This window comes from Desmodus rotundus, chromosome 3 (assembly GCF_022682495.2).
Source record: "Desmodus rotundus isolate HL8 chromosome 3, HLdesRot8A.1, whole genome shotgun sequence".
Lineage (NCBI taxonomy): Eukaryota > Metazoa > Chordata > Mammalia > Chiroptera > Phyllostomidae > Desmodus > Desmodus rotundus.
Genome location: NC_071389.1, coordinates 40,921,544 through 40,947,361, shown reverse-complemented (window position 1 = coordinate 40,947,361; position 25,818 = coordinate 40,921,544). Strand labels below are relative to the sequence as shown.

The 25,818-nt window shown below is 43.5% G+C and overlaps 1 protein-coding gene across 5 annotated transcripts in view; it reads right to left on the bottom strand.

Moving 5' to 3' along the window:
• Positions 1-1,785: 1,785 nt before the first annotated feature.
• The window catches only part of FGGY (FGGY carbohydrate kinase domain containing), a 383,752-nt gene continuing 359,719 nt past the window's right edge, over positions 1,786-25,818 (bottom strand). For all 5 annotated transcript variants that reach the window (XM_024571119.3, XM_045204327.3, XM_045204325.2 and 2 more), the window contains 2 exons: positions 6,686-6,747; positions 1,786-2,016 (listed from right to left, as the gene is read on the bottom strand). In XM_024571119.3, coding sequence (XP_024426887.2) covers positions 1,935-2,016; positions 6,686-6,747 — 144 coding nt within the window. In that variant the 3' untranslated portion in view covers positions 1,786-1,934. The remainder of the gene's footprint in view (positions 2,017-6,685; positions 6,748-25,818) is intronic.

The following is a 25,818-nucleotide window of genomic DNA, read 5'->3' as shown; positions in this document are numbered from 1 at the left end:
ATTATAGAGCTGCCCTTTGCAACTAGGTGTGATAGTGCCCTCCTACTCAGTCAATATTCTGAGTATCTTCTAGATGTCAGGCCTTGCAAAAAGATAAGCATGGTCCAGAAAACTGAGATAGTAAGTGCTTTATAGGAATTATCTCATTTAATCCTCATTATGACCCATAAAAGTAAAGTAGTTACCTTCATTTTCAAAATGAGGAAACTGAGGCTTAGGAAGATTAGGGACTTTTCTCCAAGCCACATTGCGAGCAAGCGAGAGGTAAAGCCAGGTCCAGAGAGCCAAGCCAGGGCTCACAGCCATTGTGCCATGTTGCTTTTCATCCCACCTGTGGACCTTCACTGCTGCCTCCTTTTCTGACTGCTTGATGTACTCTGCGGCAGCAGCTGCCTTCTCTTACCGCAGCGCCGCTCACGATGTGCTCTCATCGATTTGCTTGTTTCCATTTCTTGTTAGACTGGGAGCTCCCTGAGGGCAATGACATGTCTTATTTATCCCTGTACCCCAGGGCTCACCTCATTACCTGGCACAGAATCAGTATTCCAAAAGATTTTTGTTGACTGAGTCGTATTGGTTTTCTCTTTTCTACCTGCTGACTTATGTTGCTGATGTCCCATATATTCTCTACCCCAAATCATCTGGGCTATGACAGCTTTAGAATCAACATTAGCATTTACTCTTGGGTTTGAAATGGTGTGTATATGTATATATGCATGTATGTGTTATGGTATTAGCTAAAGCAACTGTTTTTCTACAACAAAAGCTTTTAGCCATCCTGTTTCTTTAGTTTCCTTTAATCTGGAAACTTTCCATAGCCTTTCTTTGTCTTTATGGCATAGACGTTATTGAAGAATACAGTTCATAAAAAAAACAGAAAGCTGCCCACTCTGGGTTTGTCTGATTTTCCTCATGATTAGATTCAGGCTCTGCACTCCCAGCCAGAGTGATGCTGTGTCCTACTCAGGCCATCACATCTGGATGTTCATCTTCCCAGCTGAAGTTAATTTTGATCACCTCATCAAGATGTTGTCCTGTTTCTTCTCTGTATAGTTAACATTCTTTTTCCTCTTATAACTAATAAACAGTCCGTGAGGAGACATTTTAAGAACACGCATACACCCTGTTACTCATCAAAATTCCCTCCTGGATCCACTGACGATTCCTGCCTGTATCTATCTTCAATATGATGGTTGCAAGATGACGATTTTGCAATTCCATGCAATATCTGATTCTAGACTGGATCCTGTACAAGAAGGAAAAAGTGCCAGAAAGGACATTATTGAGTTACCGACAAAACTAGAAGATGAATGGCAGATTAAATGGAAGTGCTATGTAAAAGTTAAATCTACTAAAATTTGCTCTCGAATGACTCATAAAAAATGTGTATGTGCATACACGTGTGTACAGAGAGAGAACATCCAGACGATAAAGCAAATGAGGTAAATGTTAAAACATAAAAGTTAGGTAAGTGGCTGTTCTTTGTATAATTCTTATTTTTGCAACTTTTCTGTAAGTTTGAAATTATTTCCAAAAAAAGTGAACAGCAGCTTTTAGCCATCTATAGAATAAACATTAGATGTCCTACCTAAAGCAAGGGAAGTCTTTCATCTAATGGCTGACACTGAATCGATGAACAAGCACAAGTTTCCCCTGGACTGAATGATCTCCGAGGTCAGTTCCACAGGAGGTCCTCTGACCCCATAGGAAACCCCCACCTCCATGATGGTGCCCACGGAGACCGCCAAGTGCATAATGGAGGGACTCCGAAATGGAAGCCTCTAGTTCTGGTTGCACATGTCTTGGTTTTCTTTATTCAAAGACAATACAGAATGATAAAATGATACCTAAAGGGTCTGCATATAAGATGAAATGACAGAGGTCTGCAGTGCGATGCCACAAAACCTTCTGCCACGGGCACTGGCAAGCTCTGTTCAGTCCCCTTTCATGATCGCTGCATACTCCTTCTGGTGTTCAACCAGCTTCAGGAATACTTGATACTTCTTGTCATAATACCTGTGGGAAACAAATGAATATGTTCAATGATCTCAGACACACTGTTATGCAGCTTCCCCTTACATTTAGAATGCGACTGTATCTGTTAGGATTTTGCAGACACCCCCCCGTTTTTTCCCAATGCTTACAGCTTCCTGAGCAATGGACATTATTATCTCTAGTATCTCTTACCTACATAGAGTGTTGTTATCTTGATTTTACAAGTCAGAACATTTGCTCAGAAAGGCATACCTAAAGTAGTATAAATAAAAATTGGCAGGGCTGGAATTCAAACTCAGGTCTGTCTGACTTCACAGCCTCTTCTGTAATGTACTGAAGGTCTCAGGACCTTTTACATTTCCAGCTTTAACAAGTATTTCATATATGACTAGCCCCAGGTTTGACAACTGGTTTAAAACCACAGCCTTGCCAGGGACGAGACTAAACATTTTAAACACCCTTTGCAGATTCCACACCTCCATTTCCTTTGCAGACTACTTTATCTGGGAATAAAACCCCATGAAAATGTGACTAATACCTTTCCTGTAGCTGTGCCCTACCTTCAGGCATCCCATAGTAGACCGTGCCCTCCCTGTCGTCTTCAGCTGACTCTTCAGGGGAAACCTCTCAGAACCTGGTGTTGGCAATGAGTCAGATGGCCTCACTCCTGCTTGGGAGGAGCTGACGTGGGGTGAGGGGTTGGTGAAGCCAGGTTAGCATGTCTTGGTAGATTCTGGGATGCTCCGAAAGGAAGTCTTCATGAGGGAACTTTGGTGCAAGCTTGTGACTTGAGGGAGAGAGACTAAGAACAGCTCTGAAACTTCTACTTGAAAGCATCCTGAATAGATTAACAGGGGTCCCCTCCCCCCAGGTGTTTCCACCTTAAGCATTACGGGAACTCAAGTGCTGTGACGGGGCCAAACTCAGCTTTAGGAGGTGGGCTCCGAAGCCTGGGTTTGAATCGCAGCTTGCTCTATCACTTGCTCTATTACTAGCTGTGTGACCTTGGATATATTACTTAATCTGTTTGTGCCTAAATTTCCCCATCTGTAAATTAGAATGATTATAGGATCCATCTGAAGAGCTGTAGTGTGAATTAAATGAGGTAATCTTTGAAAAGCACTTAGAACACTGCCTGGCTCCTACTAAGTGATACCAGTGCTAGTGATGATAACTACTTTTTAAAAATTGACATTTCAATATTGTTAATCTAGCTATATGTGGGTTCTACCAAAACCCACTCTGTGAGTCTCCCAATTTATAACTTATAGAATGATTTTGGGAATAGCGATTTTCTCTTTTTAATGATTTAACGCTAAGCAATTCTTTCACTCTATGAGATGGACTTTCTAACTTGGGAATTTTGAAACTGCGAGAAGGGAGCTTGGCTCAGTGACCCATCTCATATACTCGGAGACATCCAATTTTAACACTGACAACTCTGCAGCAACTTTGTTGGCCTCATTCTTTGAACAGTGGGAAAAACATCGGCTTTGCAGGCACAGAAACCTGGATGACTTTGAGCAACTTTAAAAAATTGTCTGAGCCTCAGTTTCCCTGATGTAAGAGGGTGACAACAGTTTTAAGCAAGAAAATTAACACGATATACTCCACGAGCTAACAAATGTGAACTAATGTCTTACATACTTTTATTATCCTAGAATACCAAGAGATGGATGTTTTTCCTTTTTCGCACACAGGAAGCAGAGGTCTAAACGATGTTTTTTCCCTGTTATTTTTATTTAATTGTTTTATTTTGGTAAAATAGACAGAACATGAAATTTGCCACTTTAACCATTTTTAAGTGTACAGCATAGTGGCATTAAGAACATTCACATTATTTATTGTGCAATCATCACCACCATCCATCCACAGAACTCTTCTCATCTTCGAAACTGAAACTCCATCCCATTAGACAATAACTCCCCACTTCCCACTTGCCCCAGCCTCTGGCAACCACATTCTACTTCCTGTCTCTATAATTTTGACTACTCTAATTATCTCAGATAAGTGGAGTCATACAGTATTTGTCTTTTTTGTGATGGGCTTACTCATTTAAAATAACGTCCTCGAGGTTCACCCACGTTGTAGCATACGTCAGACTACCCTTCCTTTGTAAGAATGAATGCCATGTTTTGTTTACCCACCCATCCACTGATGGACACGTGAGTTGCTTCTCTATTTTAGCTACTGTGAATTATGCTGCTATGAACAGGGTTCATTTCTTTGAACCCCTGCTTTCAGTTCTCTGGGGTATACACCCAGAAGTGGAATTTCTGGACTATATAATAATTCTACTTTTTCCCTTTTTATTAAGTTTATTGGGGTGACACTGGTGAACAAAGTCATCCAGGTTTCAGGTGTATGACTCTACAACACATCACCTGTACACTGTGGTGTGTGTTCACCACCCCAAGTGGTAATTCTATTTTTAAGTTTTGAGGATCCACCATACTATTTTCCACAGTGGCTGCATCATTTTCATTTACACCAATAGTGTGCAGGGTTCCAATTGCCCCAAATCCTTGTCAACACTTGGTATATATACATATATTTTGATAGTTCCCATCATAATGAGTATGAGGTGATTTCTCATTATACTTTTGAAATGCCTTTCCTGAATGACTAGACATATTGAGCATTTTTTCATATATTCATAATCCATTTCATATATTTTTTGTAAAAATGTCTATTCAAGTCCTTTGCCACTTTTTATTTGAGTTGTTTTTGTTGTTGTGTTTTAAAAGTTCTCTAGATATTCTGGATATTAATCCCTTATTAGATATATGATATACAATTATTTTCTCTCATTCTGTGGGATGCTTTTTTATTCTGTTGATAATGCCTTTGGATGAACAAAAATTTCTAGGACACTTTTAATAAACTCCTCTAAGATCATGGATAAATTTGGATGAGATTTGGGATCACCTTAAAAGGTATATTGAACCATAGTCACTAGCTTATGCTTTCTGGGATCCTGACTTTTAAAATCAAGTGAATCCCCTTTCTTCAGAATTCTCCCCACACTCAGTCAGTTGATTTTGTGTGGTACAGACCTAAGTACATGTTCCTTACGGATAACAATATGATTAGAGACATGGTGGAGGTGTGAGAGTCACACAGAGGGAAACTGGCTCACTTTCTACTTGCAAATTTTCAGAAAGCCTGCAGATGGTGGTAGAGCACTGTGTGAGCCTCCTCCACAAAGGTGGTTTCCCTGCAGACAGCAAGAAGCTAAGGATTCTTTGCAAATCGAGCACATGGATTTATTGCAAGAACTTAAAAACAGACTTCCCTCAAAAGTCTTGGGAGGGTCAGAGAAGAGATGGGGAAGAATAGTCTGTTTCTAATTTCAACAAAAGAGGGATTTGGCTAGCCCATGGCTCCCCCAATATGGGATCTCAGATCTCTCACTGTTCCCTGAGTTGTGCTCTGCAGCATTAGGTCCTCTCAGCCCTGTATTTAGAGAGGGGTTTCTATTCGGAGGGCTACCAGCCCGACTTCATTTGGAAACCTTCTTTAAGAAAATAAACATAAATTAGATTACTTTGTCCATGGATATTTCCAACTGTGTCGAATACTGACTGTGCTTTGGTGGAGTCAGCAGCTTTGCCTGTCCATTACAAAAGGTGAATTTTGCCTTTAAGTCTCAACCTCAAATACTTTTCAAAAATTATAACAGGCCCTTGCACAACTGTCCCTTCATCTTTAAACTGACTACCTGTGACGTAGTAGATCTTTTTCCTCTCTCACCGGGATTTCTGACAAAGCCTTCCATGTGATCTCTCTCCCTCTACCCTTAGGTCCTTCAATTCATCCTCTAAGAGGAATCTTCCTAAAATCCTCATCTGATCGGGTCCGACCACTGCTGAAAATTCAGTATCTCCATTCCAACTGCAGGGGGAAGTCTAAGGTCTTCAACATGGCCTCAAATTGCCCATGAGGTGAGCCCGCCTCCTCCCTGACACACTTCGCATTTCAGAATTATGAGCTGTTTATGGTTACCTGACATGCTGTGCTCCTCTCACCTTTATAACTTTGCATGTTATTTCCTCTACTTGTCCTGTCTGGCAATTGTTTTTAAGCATTTAAAGTCAGTTAGACTTAACCTCCTCTCACCCCCACAGCATCACATTCCTCAGTTCCTTGGACTGCTGTGAAGAACTTATCCCTTTGTTCTGAAATGATCTTTGTGCATAAATAATACCGTATCTTATTCCGCTCTAAATCTAGGGCTAATAAGCATGATGCCTTGAATATAGTAGGAGCTCGATAAATTAGTGATCTGTGACTTTGGGTTAAAATACCGATCAAGGTCAGGACGTAGTCCTCAATGCCAAGGGATGCAAAGGGTGAAAGAATGGGCAGATGCTTCTGTGTCCTTTGACGGAAGATACAAGAGATTCATGTTTTAGAACAGAGGAGACCAGATACTCTGCGAATGGCCCAGGCAAAAGAACATCGGCCTGAGAGTTCAGAAGTCTGTATTTAGCCCCCAGGTCTGGCCCTAACCAGCTTTGGGATCAAAAATAACTGAAAGTGACACTATCTCTCTGGGACTTGGTTTTATCAACTATTAAATGAAAGGAGTGGATTAGCTGACCTCCAACGTTTATTCCAGCTCTTAGAGCTGCATGTGTTTATATGCTTTCATTCCTTAGCACTGTGAGTATAAAAAATATAAACTTACCTTTTATCCTCAAGTCTGGGAAACACAACTTTCCCAACTTTGCTCATTCTTGCCATGGCCTCCTGTAAAACAGAACAGAGTTGGAAAGCTAAAACGAAAGTGAGGCTTGTCCCAGGCAAGGGATTCTAATTAGAATTCATTTCCCATTAAGATATTCAGTTGGTCCACTTTTTTCAACTTATTTTCTCTGGTAATGGGAATAAAGCCCCAACAAACATTGAAAGTTACATCTCTGAGCACAAAGCCTGGGCTTAATAAATGGTTGTATGTTGAGGCCTCCAGGCCACAAACAGCCCGGAAGGTGAAGCTTTTGTGATCACTTGCAGGGAATGGTAGGAGAGAATTATTTCACCTTCTCATTGCCTGGACACCTGTGCTTAAGAAGGCAACATAATCAGTCACTGCGCACATTGTCTACTTAAGATAACAACAACGGAATGGAGCTCACTTTGCACCTGCACTATAGGATATAAGATTTAGGCCTTTTCATTTCACCTTTGTTTTTTTAATCCCAGTAGTCTGAAATTGTTAGACATGGGACCTCTGGGTAAGAAAGGTTGACTGGAGTTCCAGAATGTGACTTGGGGACATTCTTGTCTTCACAATGGAGCCATCAGGCAGACAGTAAGTGGCAGTGTCTGGGTGGACATGGTCTGGTGTGTACAGCATCAAGATCCACCACAGATTGTGTTGGCTCCATTATGCAACTGAAATGGTTAGGTTTCCATGGGCAGGCTCCCAGTGCTGTTAAAGCTGTGGGAAAGTTAAGGAGAATGGAGTGAACCCACACTTCAGAGTCCAGCAGACTTGACTAGGGAGACTGCAAGTAAGAGCATGACAAAGGTCCTCAGAATAGGCCCTGTCTGAGGGACAGCTACTGAAATCTTATTGTTAAGAATGTAGTCATTCTGAGGTCACATATGCACAACTTCTTATTTCACACATTTATTAATTACTCACTATGTACCAGACACTGTGGTGGGGACACAGACTTGCATAAAACATGCTCTTTGTCCTAGAGAAGCTTACATGCTAGCAGGGTGTGGGGGATGTAAAAAGCTGACCACCGCACAGAATGTGAGGGACCCTGGGCATCTTCCAAACACATCCAGGTGGCCCCTGCCCATCCTTGCCACCTGTGATTTTTACACTCACACACAAAGACACTCACACATTTGTTATTTATCATTAATTTCCTTCTGACATGCCATGTATTTACTGGTTCATGTACTCCGTATCTGCCTTCTCCAGTCCTTACCCTAACTAGAATAGAAGCTACATGAGGCCAGGGCTTTTCTGTTTGCTTCTAAATCTCAGCACCTAGAATATTCATAAAACATATCGAGCCCCTTCCTTGGTCCAAGCACAGCACTCAATATGTACATACGGAACACAGAGATGGGTCCTTTCATCAAGAAGTTCATCATAGAATGGAAGACACTTACTATGATCACAATAGAGTGTGATAGACCCATGTTGAAAGCAGATAAACGTCTTTTTAATAGCTATTCAAGAGTTAGGAAATGTGAAAGCTTCTTCATCTGCTAATCACTTACACATATCTCCACTCGTGCGGGACGCTTTACCAACTCTTCCCCAAGGATGGCAAGAACGTTCTGAAGTAGCTCTCTGCCCTCAATGGATTTAAAAGTGCTGAGTGGGGGAGATGAGGGACGCTCAGAGAAGCGAGCACATGGACAGCAGAAAGGAAACGGCACCCTAAGTAAGGAGGGAACTTTACAAATTAGTAAAAAATTATTGAGAACAAAATCATGGAGAAAGGACAAAACTAAAAAAGCTAAAAATGGCCTGGGCCATTTTGTGAGGGGCAAACAGTCAAACATGCCTTCGTAAGGTCACTGGCATTCCACTTACCAAGGATATTTTAAGGGCTCTACTCACCCCAACATGTGTCAGAACGTTTTCCTTCATAGACTAAGGCCTGACTCCCTTACAGTAAACCCCGTGTCTTGCTAAGATGGCCTCAGCAATGCCAATGGCCAACCTCCCCACTTAACTCGCCTGTCCTGCCCTTGTTGCATCCTTTAGAGTCCTGCTCGGCTGTGGTCTAGGGAGATCTCCCTCTTCTCCCTCCCCTAACTCCTGAAAGTGCCCTCAGGGAATATTCCTCTTGGTCCAGCTCGGGCCTCAGGCTTGAGACAGCATTCCAGGACTGCTCTCATGGGTGGGACCCAGGAACTTTGTATGGCAGAAGGTGACCACTGAAGCGACGTGTGGAACAGGCAGACCTGGAATTCGTTCTTCCTTTCTTCGCATCACCTCTGCTTGTTTTTGAGAAACACCAGCAACAGATTTCAAAGGTTTTAAAAGAGGTTATTTTGTTTCTCAAAGAAGCACAGATTTGAGCACTGAACTTAGCTCAGCTATCTACTCCACAGAGATTTTTTTCTGACTCATCCTGCTACCTGCCTCCCTCCTAGATTGAGGTTTTTGCTCCCATAGCAACTTGTGCTTCCAGCCATCGTGACAAGGCTCTGCACTTTTTGGTGAGCACATCAGTCTCCCCAGTTACACTACGAGCTCCTATGAGACAGGAACTGTCACAGTCATTTCCATTGCCAAACAGCATCTCGTATAGGGTACACATTCGGGGAAAGTATGTGATGAAGGAACTTAAGGGTCGTACACATGACAGAACACTCAGAAGTTCTGGCTGAGATCTGAGAATGACAGACATAAGACACCAAAGTGAGCTGGGAAAAGGCCACCCTGAAGATTTTGAAGAAGGGGTGGTCAAGGAGCCATGAATCGACTCTTAAACCTTTCATCCACGTGGAAAGTCAGAAAAAGAGCTGGATTTTTAGGGGAGAGCTGTTGGTTTATTGTGCTCCTAGGGGAGGGCTGAGAGGAGTCTCCCCCCTCATAAGTCAAGAGAAGCAGGCCTTTCCAGAGACCAACAGGGAACTCCATGTGTCCCTAAGGCTGTGGGACACAGTGGACTGGGTGTGACTCCTGTCTGGAAGAGAAGGGCTGGTTGGTGCTTCAGTGTAGAAGTGTAGGGCTGGTTGCACTGGGGTCGGCCAGCACTGCCAGAGTCTGTCAGACTCCCAAAGGCAAGACTGTTTCCCACAGACTCTACCCGGGCCCACACGTGAGAGAGCTGTCATGGGTTGTCTTAGATACTGTTCCATAAGGACACCTAGTGAGACAGAGAGAGAGTCTGCACAAAGAAGCTTGAGAAAACCTACTGGATTCCTAGAGGATCAAGAGAAGAACAAGCCATCTACTAGAACAGAGAGGCACTAACCAGGACAAGATACTGGTTTCCAGAAGCAGAGGTGCTCCCAGAAAATCTATGATGGGGCCCATAAACACCCGTTAGGCTAAGCGAGCACGAAGCCCATTTATGGCAAGGCTGATGGCAAGGCTGACTAAAGAAGAACTTTCCTACTCCTCCGGCCTCTCTCCCCTGACACCCTCCAACCACCTCAGAGGAATAAGGGAAGGTAACATGCTGGAGAGAAAGTGAACGAGGAGGAAACAAGACTGATCACAGCCACTTTCCTCATTTCCAGCAGACCCAGCTGGGGGAGTGGAGAGATGTCTCGTCTTTACGTGAAAATTGAAGTGATGATTATTATATGTTCCTTGATATTCTAATTGTTGAATTTTGGCTATGTCTGACAACTTAAGGGACCATAAAACTTGTATTATCTAAGTGAATTTGTATATATCTAAGAAAGTAGTGGAACCTCCAGAATTTTTAACCAAGGCAGAGGAAAAAAAAGAGCTGAGAAATGTAAAAGGGCAGTGGGAGTAAAAAACACAGCTGTCTCTTAGGTTTATCTCAAGAACGGTGTTTGTTTATATGCGTGCGCAATAAACATTGGGCCAACATATATTAAAATGTTAACAGGTTCAAGAGCATGCGTAATTTTTTTCTGTTTTTTTTTTGTGTGTGTGCATATGTGTGTGTGTTTTCTACATTTTCTACAGTGGCTTATATTGGTTTGATAGTTTTAAGGAAAATAAAAATATACTACATTCTAAAAAAAGAAAGTCATGCTTACAGGCGGTCCAGATGACTCGTGTTCACTCTCCTCTCTCCTGGGAGGCAGGGCTCATTATGGGTATTTGACACAATAAGGAGAATGCCCAGAGAATCAGTGCTGTCATCAGAAATAGCACTGCTGAGTTTTCTAATTTCTCCAAATAATTAACATAAAACTGAAACCTCATGAACCCACTGGCTGCAATAAATCTGCAAATTACCACAGCATAACAATACGGATTTATTATGGAAATGCTGACACGTGCTAAATATAGTCACCCCTCCCCCTCAGTATATTTCTGTTCAAAAGGGCCTATTTGAAGTTGGCCTCAAATTTCGTACTTTTTGTCAGCAGCAGGAGCCGGACAATCTTAATTTGCAGCACGCTACCCTCTTTGTTTGGGAGTCTAGACAGCACAATGAATGCAGTGACTTTTCTCTTTCCTTTTTGCCCACACAATGAAAGCTTTTTAAAAAACAAAATATTTTGTAAAATCGCATTTTAATCACTTCTTTTCTTTCTCTCTCTAAGGCAGAGCTATAAATAAACCATGAAAGTTCACATTTGATCGTTACTTCTGAAAGCAAGTGAAGGGTTTCTGTAGGGAAAAAATAGGGGCCCTGTGCCACGGCCATGAAAGGAGCCATTGATGGGCTCTGACCCTTCCCTGTCGGGTCAAGGCCGAGCTCCCAGTCTGCACACACTGCTCACCACTTCTCTGAGGGCTGCGTTGGCGATCACCAGGCCTTTGTGGGCGCAGGAAACACCCCGTTCTCATGCATATGCCCTGGTTTGGGAGCTACCAAAGGGCCTTAGGCTACACTGGGGTGAGTTACCCACAGAAATCAGGATACAAAAAAGAAGGGCTCCTCAGCACCCACGGAGAACACGAGGACTGCATAAGTGGCAGGCACACTGACCTGGGGATTGGGAGACCTGTAGCTTCTCTGCTCCCCAGGGGAAGGGGAACAATGGCCTTACGACTTTAAGAAGACTATTGCAAAGTCTAGACTTAGGCACCAAAGGGCACCACAAGCTTGGCAGTGCCCAGAGACACGACCTACAGGGAACAGCCAGGGCCTGGCATTGTGGGAGGCATACCGTGAGCTCCCTGAAGGGAGGGACTAGGTTGCTGTAGGTCTCAGGCCTGACATGTCATCGCAGTACAGGTGCTTGGTTCATGAGGGCTCAGTGGCTAAAGGAAGGGGTGGTGACTTCCACAACAGGGACAATGTAGGCTCATCTAAGCCAGTGTTTCTAAAGGGGCAGACACGCACTCCAGGGGGCGCTCAAGATACTGCGTTAGGGTTCCAGAAGAAAATACTGGAAGTGCCATTTACATGATTTTAGTCTAAGGAAATTAATTCAACCTGGCCAGCACTTCGCATGCAGATTATTACCAGATTCATTAGTTTGTCCCCACATCACATGCGTGTTGTCATTTACAGGGTCTAGGGATTCATAGGCATCATCTGGTTTATTAAACTAACCCTCACAAAATGGGCAACCAGCTGAAAAAGATTCAGTCAATGGATTAAAAGTAATGGTGATAATTCATCTCAAGTAAATAAGAAAATAGGGACACTTTTATTTGGTATTAGCTCTTCATATTATAATGTAAAATCACTGAAGACCTAGTCAGGTAAGGATTGGAAAAAAAAATTATCAAGATTACTGTTTGAGAAAAAAATACACAGGCACAAACACAAGCATTTAGAAATCATCCAAAGTAATTTTATCCCTGGCTGGTGTAGCTCAGTGGTTTGAGTGTGGGCTGCGAACCAAAGAGTCGTCTGTTCGATTCCCAGTGAGGACACCTGCCTGGGTTGTGGGCCAGGTCCCCAGTGGGGGCCACGTGAGAGTAAACCACACATTGATGTTTCTTTCTCTCCACCTTCCTTCCGCTCTGTCTAAAAATAAATACATAAAATCTTTTTTTAAAAAGTAATTTTAAAAGTAATTTAAAAAAGTAACTGGCCATAGGCCATAGATGTGTAGGGTGCCTTTAGCTACTGCGTAATGTTAGTGTGAAGACAGCTATGTTTCACTGTTTTACAGTGTAGGTAATCTACAAGCAGAGAGCATGTCTACACCTTTTCTTAAATGAGTTTCCATGTATTGAGGACGCAGGCTCGAGTGTTTTTCACTGACAGTGTGTGTGATTGAAGAAACGTGGCGTCTACTGACGGAGCAGACCATTTCCATGGCCTCTGCCTCACTACCGGTTTAAGCAACATTTCCCAGGTGCTACCTCTGGGCTGCGCACTGTGCTAATTGCTTATGTACATGACCTTTTTAATCCTCAAAACGACTTGATGACACAGATGTCATCATCTAACCCCACATTATGAATCAAGGAAGTAAACAGTATAAGGAACTTGCCCAAGGTCATTAAGCAATATGTAGTACAGGCAGAATTCAAGCCAGTTTCTGTCTCCAGGACTTTGCCTGGCCCTTAGCCCAAGGGTCCTATACCTCACTGTAACGCAAAAGCCTCATCCTTGAGTCCCCTAGGCTCCAGATGAAACCCCACGTCTGCTGCTTCTTAGCTGGGTGATCTCTTGGGTGAGAATGAGTGTGTGTGTGTGCACACGTGTGTGAGACATGCCAATACAGTACACTGTACCTTTTTTAAGAGATGCTGACACATAGCTCTGAAATACATGAATCTGCCTTCTTGAGGAACTCTGACTCATTTTACTGGAACAACAAGTTCACATGCTAATGTGTGGGCTGAGGCACATGACCCCTCCACAGAAAAACAGAAAGTATAGCAATGTGATTTTCCTCCAACAAGCACTAAGAAATGGCTAGTTGTTCTTTTATTTATTTGTTTCATTTTTATTTTTGACACAGTCATCTTTTGACCCACATCTGCTATTCTGTGTAATCTCGTGCGTTGGAGACAACAATGTCAATTTAGAAGCAGGAAGGGAGGAGAGAAAGAGTGGGAGAAGTCTTCATCATTAATCATGATATGAAGACTCATACCTCAGCTATAACGTTAAATTTGATTGATCTACCCACCTACCTACCTACGTCCTTACATGCACACACATATTTTGTTTAGGGTGTTGATTACATGGGGATGCACATTTATCAAATTTCATCCAACTATGTATTTAAGATCTGTGTATTTCACTTTATGCATGCTATATTTCAATTTAAAAATTATAAAAGGACCATCCTATATGTGTATAAGTATATATGTTGGTATATTTGTATTTTATTTAGTTTTCAGTTATATGCCTACTAAACAGAAATACAAATTTAAATGCCCAGTTCTCTAATCTTGATTCTAAAATATACCTCAAATTAGTCTTTTGATCACAAAGGAGGGGTGGAGGTGTAGAAGCTCTCCAATTCTGCAGGAAATGGAAATGCTAGTGGGAAGATACTGAGTTTCAGAAATAAAAAGGGCTAGATTAGTCTCTGGGCTCTGTGATTACTGGATGTGTGAAGTAAGCCTCAGTTTTTCCATCTATAAAGTGGGAATAATAGCATCTACACACAGCGTTGTGGAAAACTGTAGTATCTGACTCTCTGACTAGCATTTCCTAATTGGTCTCCTAACTTCTGCTCTGGCATTCCAACAGCAGTCAGGGCCACTCCGGGGGAGTTTCAGAAAGAGAGAAAGGAGAGTGCGGTGATGGAAGTGACAGACTCTGACCATAAAAGACTCCAGAGTGACACGCTGGGCTGTATCAGTTACTGGTTAGTTGTATTGTCACAGACAAACTATTTAACTTCTTTAGGCCTCCTTCCTATTTAGAAGTGGAGATAATTGTATGCTTGTTATAGGACTATTGTTAGGATCACATGAGTTACTTCATGTAAAGCAAGTAGAGCAGCCCCAGCACAAAGTAAACGCTCCATAAACTTTACGTATCTATTATCCCACTAGCATGCAAGCTCCGTGTGGCCAGGGGGTTTTCTTTGATTCTTTCACTGCGCTAAGAACTGTGCCTGGCCAGAATGGGCAATCCATAACTGTGGTGAATGAATCAATAAATGAGGTAAATTAAACTTTATCTCTCTGAGCCGTTTTTATCCACGATACTTCTGACACCGAATGTGTGGGGTTTTTTACTTCAGATCAAACCAATTCTCCAAATCTCCAGAAACAACTGAGTACCCTAGAAGTCAACTTAATTTTAAAACTAACTACCCAGAGTTAGCATCAGACTCCATAGTTTAAGGGCTCAGTTCCATAACACTTCAGGCATCAGTCACCAGTTCAGGCCTCCCACCTTCTGACCGACTAGCTGTAAATCAGAGTTTCCCATAACCAGCCCTCCCATCTCAATTTTGATAACTTGCTAGAACATCTCACAGATGCAAGAAAACAGCTGGCTTACTATTACCTGTTTACTGTCAAGGATACAACTGTAGAACAGTCAAATAAAAGAGATGCATAGGGCAAGGTATGGGGGTGTGGGAGGCATGTGCAGCTAACATGCCTTCTCTGGGGTGCACCACTGTAGGCACTCCAAGCCCTGTAGTTTGGGGGTTTTCACGGAGGTTTCATTATATAGGTGTGGCTGATTAAATTATTGGCCATTGATGACTGACTCAATCTCCAGCCCCTTCCCCCTCCCTGGTGGTCAGGGGGTGAGGCTGAAAGTTCCAACCCTCTCTTCAATCAGGCCCTGGCCTTTCTGGCAACCAACTTCCCTGCGGCAGCTATCTTCGGGTTCCCGGCTGGCAGTCACCTCATCAGTACAAAAAAGACACTCTTTTACTACCAGAGAGATTCCATGGGTTTTAGGAGCTGTGTGCCAGGAATCAAGGACAAAGTTCAAATATTTACACTTTGTTATGTAAGAGTCTCTCATTCCTAAAAGCTGCCATGGACTCCCACTGGTTTTCTAGTGAAATTCAAATTTTGCAGGATAGCCTAGAACTTCAAGATTGCACCTGGGAAAATGTCTCCAGCCTCATTTCACGCCCTGTTCGCTGTGCTCAGCGTGCTGGAGACCCACTGGCCATTTTGCTGTTGATTGACTTGACAAACTCTCTCCTGCCCAGGGCCTTCCTGCTTCTCTCAGGCACGCTCCTGTCCTAGGGTCCTCAGCTGTCTAGCTTTTTCATATGATTTAGGTTCTTTTCATTTATAATCTCTGCAAGGTCACCATTGGCCGCTCTTAGACGAAACAGTCCACTTTCCCCCAATACTATCACAGCATTTCACTTTCTTGTCTTTATAACCCTTCATGACCTGAAATTATATTGTTAGTGTACCTGCATCCTTTTTGATTGTCTGCTTCTTCCTCTGTGGCCCTTACGTCTACTCCTCCTTCCACAAAGGCAGGGTCCTTGGCTTTCTTATTTCTTGATGTAGCCCTAGCTTTTAGCAGGGCATTAGTTCAGCACCAGAGGAAAGTATAAACTTACTGAATGCCTACTGGGGAGGTACTGTGTATCTGTATCTCGCCTCACTTGATGCTCACAAACACTCTGTGACAGAGGTCTTATTATCTAAATTTACAATGTGGAAACAGAGAGGTTCAGTGACTTGCCTGAGCGAGTACATGGCTTAAGTAGGATGTGAAACGTGCTTTAAGTCATGAGTAAGACCAGGCCGGTTCCTTGAGAGATTCCTTGAGCTCACAACCCACAGGCAGATCTCTAGTTCGTGACAATTTATCTTGCTCCGATGACTTTGGGATGACTTTGGGGCCCTGTAAAACACTAAAAGCTTGCTTTTCCACTGTCATAGACAAGTTCAATTATAGTCATGACATGGTTCTTACAGAGGTAGGAAGGTACACTCCATGACATATAAAAAGATTGCTCCTATTAAATTTTTGAAACAAAATTACTGCCAGCTGCATGATGCCGAGTGAGACCCTTCCCCTCCCTGGGACTCGCTTTCCTTATCAGTGAAATGAGGGGGTTGGATTAAATGATTTCTAAAGTCTTTGCTAACTCTGCAATCTTTGGTTCCACGCACGTGTCTTTTTTTGATTAACTCTCAGGTGACAAGTGAACCAGTGACTCCCAATGGTACATTTTATGAGGGTTTTACTAGGCTCATTCCGAGAGGGAATACACCCCACTGTGTTTCTCCAGCAGGGAGCAGTTTCATGACAATTTAGTCCCAGTAAACGTGGCACTGGGGGGTGGCAAAGATATCAAGCTTGCTAAGAGCATCAGACAGATTACAGACTCCCACACTGCAAGCCATTTCCCGTCTAATAATCTACTGCTGGTCAGAAAAGAAATGGTGCTGCTGACACGTCTGGCTGAAAAGACGCAAAGTACTGCAGTAAGCTCTGACAGAAATGATAACAACAACAACTCAACAACAGTAACAATGGTAGCTAACGTTTATTGAGCATTTACTATGGTCCAGCACTGTATTAAATACTTTACCTACTTTCTGCCCCCAACTGAAAGATAAAGAAATCACACATCTTTGGAATCTGTACTTTTTTGAAGAAGAAGATGTATGTATTTTAATATGTCTTGTTCCAAAACTTCGAGGTCTTTTTTTTTTTACAGATTTTTAAAAATTTTTATTTACTCTTTATTGTATTTTTCCATTACCATTTAGTCCCCTTATACCCCTTCTTCCCAGCAATCACCACACTGTTGCCCATGTCCATGAGTCCTTTATCCTTTTTGCTCAATCGGCCACCCCCTCACCCTCTCCTACCCACCCCACCACTACTTGTCATCTGTTCTCCATCTATGAGTCTGTCTCTGTTTTGCTTGTTAGTTCAGTTTAGGAACCTGTACTCTTAACCACGCACTATGGAACAAAGGCCTTGGTGATGTACAGATCATAATTCGAATCCTAGCTCTGCTATTTAACACTCTTGAGACTCAATTTCTTCACTTTAAAAATGAATACCTATTCATAGGCCTGTTGTATGGACAAAAGGCCTGTTTTATGCTTAAAAGTATAGATGATTATTATTGCTATTACTAATTACCCATCAATGGAGACAAACTTTATTTTCCCAGAAAATTTATCAAAAAGCTAGAGTTCCCACATATATACTTGTGTATGCTTTAGTTCGGTGGGGTGGGTGGGCGAGAGAAGGTGTTGTGTGTCAATATTCTCATGTTCTCATTATCATTTCCAGACAATTATTCATCCACCTGCAAGCAAACACCCTGCTCCTCTGAGGCTGATACCACCGAATGATAGAGATACAATCATACCTACTGCTCCTGCTGTCACTGTCAGCCTCTTGCTTATATCCCTACGGTAAATGAGGCCAAGGCCTGGGTTGCAGTTTCCCCATCCACCTGGACGCTTCTCATTTCATGGAAGAGCTCAGCATCTGCTTACAAGACCCAAACAATGCTAAGTCTCATTGGTTTTAAAATATTTCCAACTCCAGGAACTTTCATCTCTACTTTGCTTCAGCTTTCACTCCTATAGCCATACACTGAAACTTACCATCCGCCTAGACAGGTATACTTATATATATTCCAATATTCTAATAGCCACTTTCTGACTTAGTCCAATTCTCACATTTGCCCCAGCATTCTTACCAAATGTCCTCCCCCACCTCATGGTAATTTCTAGAACCTCAATCCGTCCTTTTCTTTCAATCCAGGTACTCCTGACTCAAATTTCTTCCATAGCCGAGGTAGAATGCACCATCCATTTCATCAAACACACTGACCAACAAGAATCACCAGTAATAATCTCTCAGTGGCCAAACTCAATTGGTATCCCAAATTCACAAAAACTACTCAGCCGAGATATGCTTCATTTATGGATGTAAGACAGATACTTGGTTTAAGATGGATCAAGCTAATGGGAGATGAGAAAGTGCAACATTCCAAAATCTTTCAGAGTCTGAACACCTTGGAAATTTATACCCCCTGCTTCAAAGTTAGCTCCCGTACCGGCAAGACTCTTTGGCCAGCAGATCTGGAACTATAATTGGCAGCAAAGAATCAAAATATGATGGTATTAAGACAGTGTACAATGATTGAGCTGCAAGGGGTGTTGGGTAGTCAGTCATTAGGGTAAGTTTCTTTGTGTTTAGGCTGGTAAATAGCCGTATTATATAAGACACAGAGTGTCCATCCATCCATCCCTCCACACTCCTTAAATGTCTCTGTTTTGGATTTCCAACTCTCCTAGGCCAGAGCCATGTTAGAGGAAGGAGGTGGACACCCTGACCTTGCATTTAGGGCTGGCCTTAGATTAGCTCACAGAACAGAAGTCCCTCTGGCTAAGCCAGAATTTATTTCAAATCAACTTCAGGAGGGAAAGGTGAGCAGAGAGGTTGAATCTGAAGCCAAGAGCTGGGAGGCCAAGGAGAGCACCAAGGCACCAAAACAAGAGGGGCTACCAGGCAACTGCAAAGCCAGCAGGTAGGGAGGAAGCAGAGGTCACACGGAGAGAGGGAAAGGCATGGGATGCGAGTGCAGGACAGACCGCGTGGTGTCCTTTTAATTGACTTAGAATCTTTTCTGTATCCCCTAAGTCCCATGGTTTCCCTCTATTTCCCTCTATTTATTCTACCTAACACAGTAGAATAAATATGTTTATTTATGTCTCCCCACCTAGAGTGTGAGACCTAAGAATAGAAAGGCTATAGATTTTTATCATTGTTCCCAGCAACTGATATAATACGACTGTTCAATAGATACTGAGAGAATGAAAGAATGAATGAGTGGATGGATGGTTGAATCAGGGGTGTGACACCTATATAAAGCTATGTGGGGGTCTCCCTCAGTAGTACTTTTTGGTATTTCCTAACTGTCAGGGCAACATATTCTTCATTGTCAAGTGTCACACAATCAAGATCACGGACTCTGGACTGCCTAGATAAAAACTTGGGCTCTTCTAACTGAATGGCTTGGGCTATTTGTACCTTTGGGCTAATCTCTTTGTGCCTCAATTTACTCACCTGTAAAATAGAAATACTAGAAATAATTACCCATACAGTTATTGGGAAAATGCATGCAAACCATCACATTAGTACCTGGCACAATAGCTTAAAAATTGAGTTATTTCTATTTATACAATGATTCTATCCAACTCCACCCCAGCACTACACAGGATCTTGTACTGTTTTCTTGAGTGCTACTATTTAAAGACAGCACTTCCTAATCTTGTGCTACATGTGACATGCAGCCTGGGCAGGGGAGTGATAAGCAGCATGAAATGAAGGAACCGTTCAATGCTGAATGCCAGCTGATGCATCTGTTTAATGAGGGGAAGGAAGATGAACAATGAGCAGAATAGGGGCTGCAGGGAATAAATGTGGTAGGAGCTTCTAGGTTTAGAAACACGGAGTTTATTTCTGAGTTGGACTTCCAGGCCTTTCGCGTAAAACAAACAAAGAAAACAACAAGTCTGTCAGCTGTGTTTATGGATATGAGCTTGCCCTGGATTTCACAAGACATAGGGAATACAGTCCGCTTCCCTGTGGTTACTGAATTGTAGACAAGCACATGATGTACTGGAAAGAGAACTGACCTGGAAATCAGGAGGCTCCGGTCTTATATTAGTCTTAGTCTGGGCTCTGTGACTTTGAAAAAGTTGCTTCCTTTCTTTTGATCCATTTCCTCCTCTCCAAAATGGGAAGTTTGAGTCAGATTATGTTAGTTTTATTGTTAAAGACAATTAGCTATTGAGTACCTACTGGGTGCCAGGCACTGTGCTAGGAACCGTGCTACCTCAGCGAACCTGTCAGCTCTGATCCCTGACCTCACGGAACTGACAGTCCCCTGAAGAAACACAGGTCTTACTGAGGAGTATAAGAGGGAGGCCAAACTAGTCTGGGGGCTTAGGAAACTATCTGAGGCTGTGGGAGATGGGGGGGCCTCTGGTAATAGGTGGGACATTTTTTCTATTTTAATAAATGAGAAGGAGAGAAAGTTTGTCTGGATATGAGCAGTGGTGTGCTGGTAAATGTTTAACAACTGGTTCTGCCAAAAAAAAAAAAAAAAGGAAAGAAAAAGAAAAAGAAAAGAAAAGAAAAAGACTTGAATTGTAACATTTGCCAATTTCTGTGGTGTAAAGACTTCCACTGTGGCCAATTTCAGGCTGCTACTGTGATGTCACTGATCATGGAGCTGGAAGGATATGCACAGTCAGCTCTTGTGAGCTGGTATGAGCCAGCTCCAGCACACCGCTGGATACAAGAAGAACGTTAGAAGACCTGGCGGCAGGTGTCTTTCTAATGGCCTTTATTTTTCTTTGAGGGAGCTGGTGGTTAGAAGAAATAGGAGATCATCTATCGAGTGTGAGAAAAAAGATGGGGCTGGGGGAAAAAAAAGATTTGATATCATTATCGAAAATGAGAAATGGACCTGACATATTACGTTCCCATCAGGAAACAGATGGACACTCATGTTGGGTAACTGAAGTGAAACTTAATGAAAGTTTAGAGCCATAGATGGGCCTGCAGAGTATTATGCGAAGTGAACTAAGCCATTCAGAGAAAGACAAACACCATATGATCTCACTTATATGAGGAATCTAATGAACAAAATAAACTAACAAACAAAAATTAAAAGAAAAGAAGGTTTAGAAAAAGAGACTAGTACCCCATGACTAGCAATAGTGGGGAGCCATTACCAGCTCCTGGCCAGAAGGAGCAAGGGGAGGCCCATCGCCCAGATGGAAAGCTATGGGAGAGGGCTACTTGCAGGACCTGCGGTCTAAGGTGGATGGATCAGCTCAACAGCGGCACCTCAGCAAGGAGGGAGCTGGGGGAACAGTTATCTTCCTTCTCTCCTCCAGGCTCCTGCTGATGCCTCTCATTGGCCAAACCCAACTAGAAGCCAGAGGAAAAGAGAGCTTGTCTGATGACAATACACAATGATAGAAGCCTGCCTTATGGTTGTAGTGTTTTTTTACAATGTTCAGTGGCCTGTAGGCATAAGTAAGGCAGAGAGCTGGACTCATCCTGGATAGGGGTAAGATAAGAAGAATGGGAAAAAATTAAAAAATAAAACTGCCATGTGGAGACTGGCCATGTGGCTAGAGAGAGAGGGGTATGAGAAAAGTAAAAGGTCTCACATCAGCCCTTCAAGGTGCATATTAACTCTGTTTTAGAGACAAGGAAACTGAGACTCAAAGCAGTTATGAGCCTTGCCCAAGGCAGCAAGGTTAGTTAGTGGTGGAGTTAGGAGACAGGTCCGTGTGCATGAAAGCATTTTGTATCCACTGTTCCACCTGCAAGTAAATGAGCGGCTTGATTGAATTGGGAGGAGGGGTCATATTTTAATGTTTATTTTAGCTTTTAGTTGAAACGGAAGCATTATTGGAATTTTCTACTCCCAAACATAAACTCATGAATGCTGAGAAGTAAGGATGCCCTTGGGCATTTTCATTATAGATGCCCTTCCCCCATGTGCAAGCGAAAACATGGATAAGGAACACGGAAGGGGGTCTTTTGTGAAATAAAAGCGCAATCAATTGTCAAGCACACTCCACTCCCTACTCCACGTGTGCTCTGCTCTCCCCTCTAGGTATCACCTGGTCAGGTCGTCTTCTTCCTTACACCTAGTGGGATGAGTAGAGAGGAGAGAGGGTGCCATGTGACTCCCATGTGTGCCTGGTAGGTATATGTAGCCCCTGGGTATTCCCAGGGGCTTGGCACATGGCAAATGCTCAGTGATTATGGGCTAAAGGGAATCTTTTAGGGACCATGTTTTCTGTGTCAAATATTCCATGGTCTGACAACAGGATAAAAGATTAGAAATCAGAGTTGCAAAGCTGGGAACAGTGCACAGGGAGCATTGGAAATAGCTAGGTTGGAATTCCTGTGGTGTGGCCTTGGCATCTAATCTCTCTTGGGCTACTGATGACATTTCCTCTTTTATAAAATTGGCCAATACCTGGTGAGGATGTGAGGATGAAATGAGCCCAAGGATGCGAAGCCCCTGGCCCGTGTAAGTGCTCTGCAAAAGCTGATTCCTTCCACCTTCCCATCCCCCTCTGTTCCTTCTGATTGAAGCACTGCTTTCATTTCCCAGAATTACCACTTTCTCCTGACATTGTATTCCAATCGCAGAGGACAGAAGTGGTTTTCCTACAGTTGCTCAGCCATGATTATTTGATTGTTATGTTTTGGTCACATTTGAGCACTGGTGACCCTAGGTGACCATTCTGTGGAAACCGCGACATTTTGGATCATGGCTTTTGTCCCAGTTTTGAATAAACACCGACAGATCTTTTTACCTTTTATTCCAACTCTCCTTTGCCATCTGGTGCCTGGCTTGGCTGCATCTGTGTTTGCTTAATGACTTTAAGCGAAGGCCGAGTTTACATATGGGAAGGAGGAGAGGGCTTTGCTGATTTCTTCCATATGTTCATTTATTCATATATTATGATTTTTTGCACTCTCACCAGCATAGAGCCCTTCAGACAATCCTTACTCTGTTCCTTGGAGGCCCGCTGCTTTGTGTGTTCAGCTGGGAGTTTCCGTGAGAAAGTTCTTGCAATGCCCATTACTTTCAGCATAGCTCAATATGGCTTTTAGATGGGTACCAAATTAAGGTTCTTGAAGGTTCTTCTTTTTGAATAGAGGAGGCTCACGTGATTTGGGTGATTCTATGGAAGAGACCTGTGTTCTTGGCCCTTTTCTCCACTTGTAAGTGATGTGAATTCAGACAACTTCTATATCCACTCTGGTCCTCAGTTTACTCATCGCAAACCAAGAGGGTGGGGTTAGACTTGCTCTGACACCTGAGAGCCTCACCGCATGCACCTGCTTTCTCGTTTCCTCCTCTGCCTCTGGTGCAGGGTTTCTGGCTCTAACAGAGATCAGTACGAGAGGTCCCAGCATGTGTCTTCCCTCCCCTCAGCTCCTGCGCAGACGTGTGTTCGGGGAGAAACCCAAGAGAGGCATCCCACCTTCTGCATAATGCGTGAGTGAAAGAGGGTGAGAGCTGCTTCTTGTTTTGTAAACAGTCACCTTGATTTCTTTTCTGTAGTACACTTGGGAGTCAGTTTAGTGTGAAGGCTCGTGAGCTCTGGAGACAGAAGGACCTGGGCCTGGAACCTGCCTGTTCTTTTAGCAGCCTGTGGTCCTCAGCAGCTTTCTTAACTTTCCTAAGTCTTATCTTCCTTCTCTGTAAAACAGGAGTGATATCTGCCTGGTAGGGATGCTGAGTGATTAAGTAATCATTAATTTCTAACAAGGTATCTTGCATAAAGCAAATACTCTTCAATTTGGTTACCTCTATGTACAGTGGAGTCGGTGGTGAAACGGGACAGTGCTGAGAATGCCTCAGAGCAGAAAAATGAAAATACTCAGAGAAGATCACAAAATCAATTGACATCAAAGCTAGGACAAGACTTGGGACTCAGGACTCCCAGGCTGCAGATCTTTCTCATGAGCTTAAGAGGGGTAGGGAAAAAATGGAGGGCTGGTCAGTAGAAGATTCTTAAGGGGCCGGGGATATGTAGAGGGGTGGGGGACAGTGAGTGGAGTACTTTTTGTGAACGTCCTCAAATCATTCTGAGGGGGTCTCTCCTTTCTTCCCTCCCATCTTACCCCTTCCCCTTCCCTTGCATCATCTGTTCCTGGGAGAGTGAAATCCCAAAGAACAAAAATTCTTTGAAAGAATGATTTTGGATATGGCCAAATGGGTGAGGCTGTGTTTGGTAGCTTGAGCAGGAAAGCTTTGCTAGTTTATTTGCATAAGTCAAATTAATCTCTGCCAGATAATCAAGAAATAATATGTGAGGTTAGAAGCAAGGACAGAAGGGGTTAGAAGCCAGCCCCTCTCTGCCTGGAAGGTTGAGAAGAGCAGTGTGACAAGGGTGGCTGCAGACAGCTGTCTGGTTAGACCCTTCCTTTCTCTGTGGGAGAGCAGTCAGAATCTGAGAGATGGGGGCCCTCTCTTCCTCCACCCTGTTTCAGGGCACCAAGGCAAGGGAGGGTCTCGGCATCCCTGAGCCTGCACTGCCTCATGTAATTTATGGTTATTATGGTGTGTATGATATCTGTGCATGCATGTATGCATCCTGTATGTTATGTTATGGCTTAGCTGACATTCAGGAGGAGGGCAGACATGAACGAGGTGAAGGACAGAGCAGACACTTCCAGCAGAGGGAACCCCATGGAAGAAGGGAAAATGATGCACTTAAGGAATGAGGCGGCCAGTGTGGTCGGAGCAGGTAGAGTGAGGGCAGGTTTGGGTAAGAAAGAGCTGAAAGGCAGGCAGGGGGCATAGCACTCAGACCTCGTAGTCTCCTCTCCCAGGGCACTGGGCAGCCAGAGGTGCCACCACCTGGCTGCTCCGCCACACTGAGCACGGCAGGGGCCAGGAGCAGAGTCTCAGGGGAACACTAGGATGGTGCTGGTGGATGAGGGAGGTGCACACAGATATGACAGGTGCTCGGGAGGCTTTGGTGATGCTCGATGCGGGTGTTAGGGAGAAAGTTGTCCGAAACACTAAAGAACTTTTAGATTTCGTGGCTGAGGCATGTGACCCACTTGGGTAGAGGCAGAGTGAGGACTGGCACCTGGGGCTCTTTGCATAGAGCTAGCTTCCTCAGATCTGAAAGTGTTTATTCAGGGTCAGTGGGTGACAGGAGAGGCAGAGACTCAGCCTGGTCTCCTCCTGTTTAGAGGACAATAGCTACCAGAAAAGAACATCGAGAGAAACGTGTTGCAGATTCTTCACAAACCTGGCCAAAGCTTACATCAGCCAGTCATGTGGATTTTAAGCTCCATTATTCAGTTAGAAATGGATTTGTCCTTAGAAGTGCTACAAGATCTGGCACTTACACCTGAGATGTGAAGGCACTTTTTTTTCCCCCCCTTTTTAAAGCAGCAGAAGCTCTGACAACCTGGGCGTTCAAATGCAAACTCTGGACACCCAAAACAGGGTGTGTGCCTCGCAGCTTTCCACAGAGGCCTCTCCATTTCCTTAAGGTGGTGAGGAGGAGATGGAAGGACGTGAAAATGTGTGTTGGGAAAGAAGCACGAGGCCGTGGAAAACTACAAGGACCTTTGCGCAGAGATATCTTGGAGCAAGAAACTATGGCGCCTGGAACCACATAAGCTTTTACGTGGGGGTGTCTGGGGTGGGGGGCTCCACTGAGGAATATGTGCAGGACGTGCACAGGTAATTCAAGGGGTGCTTGGCAGCTTTTCAAGTCTGGAGTGGAGATGGGGAGGCCTATTT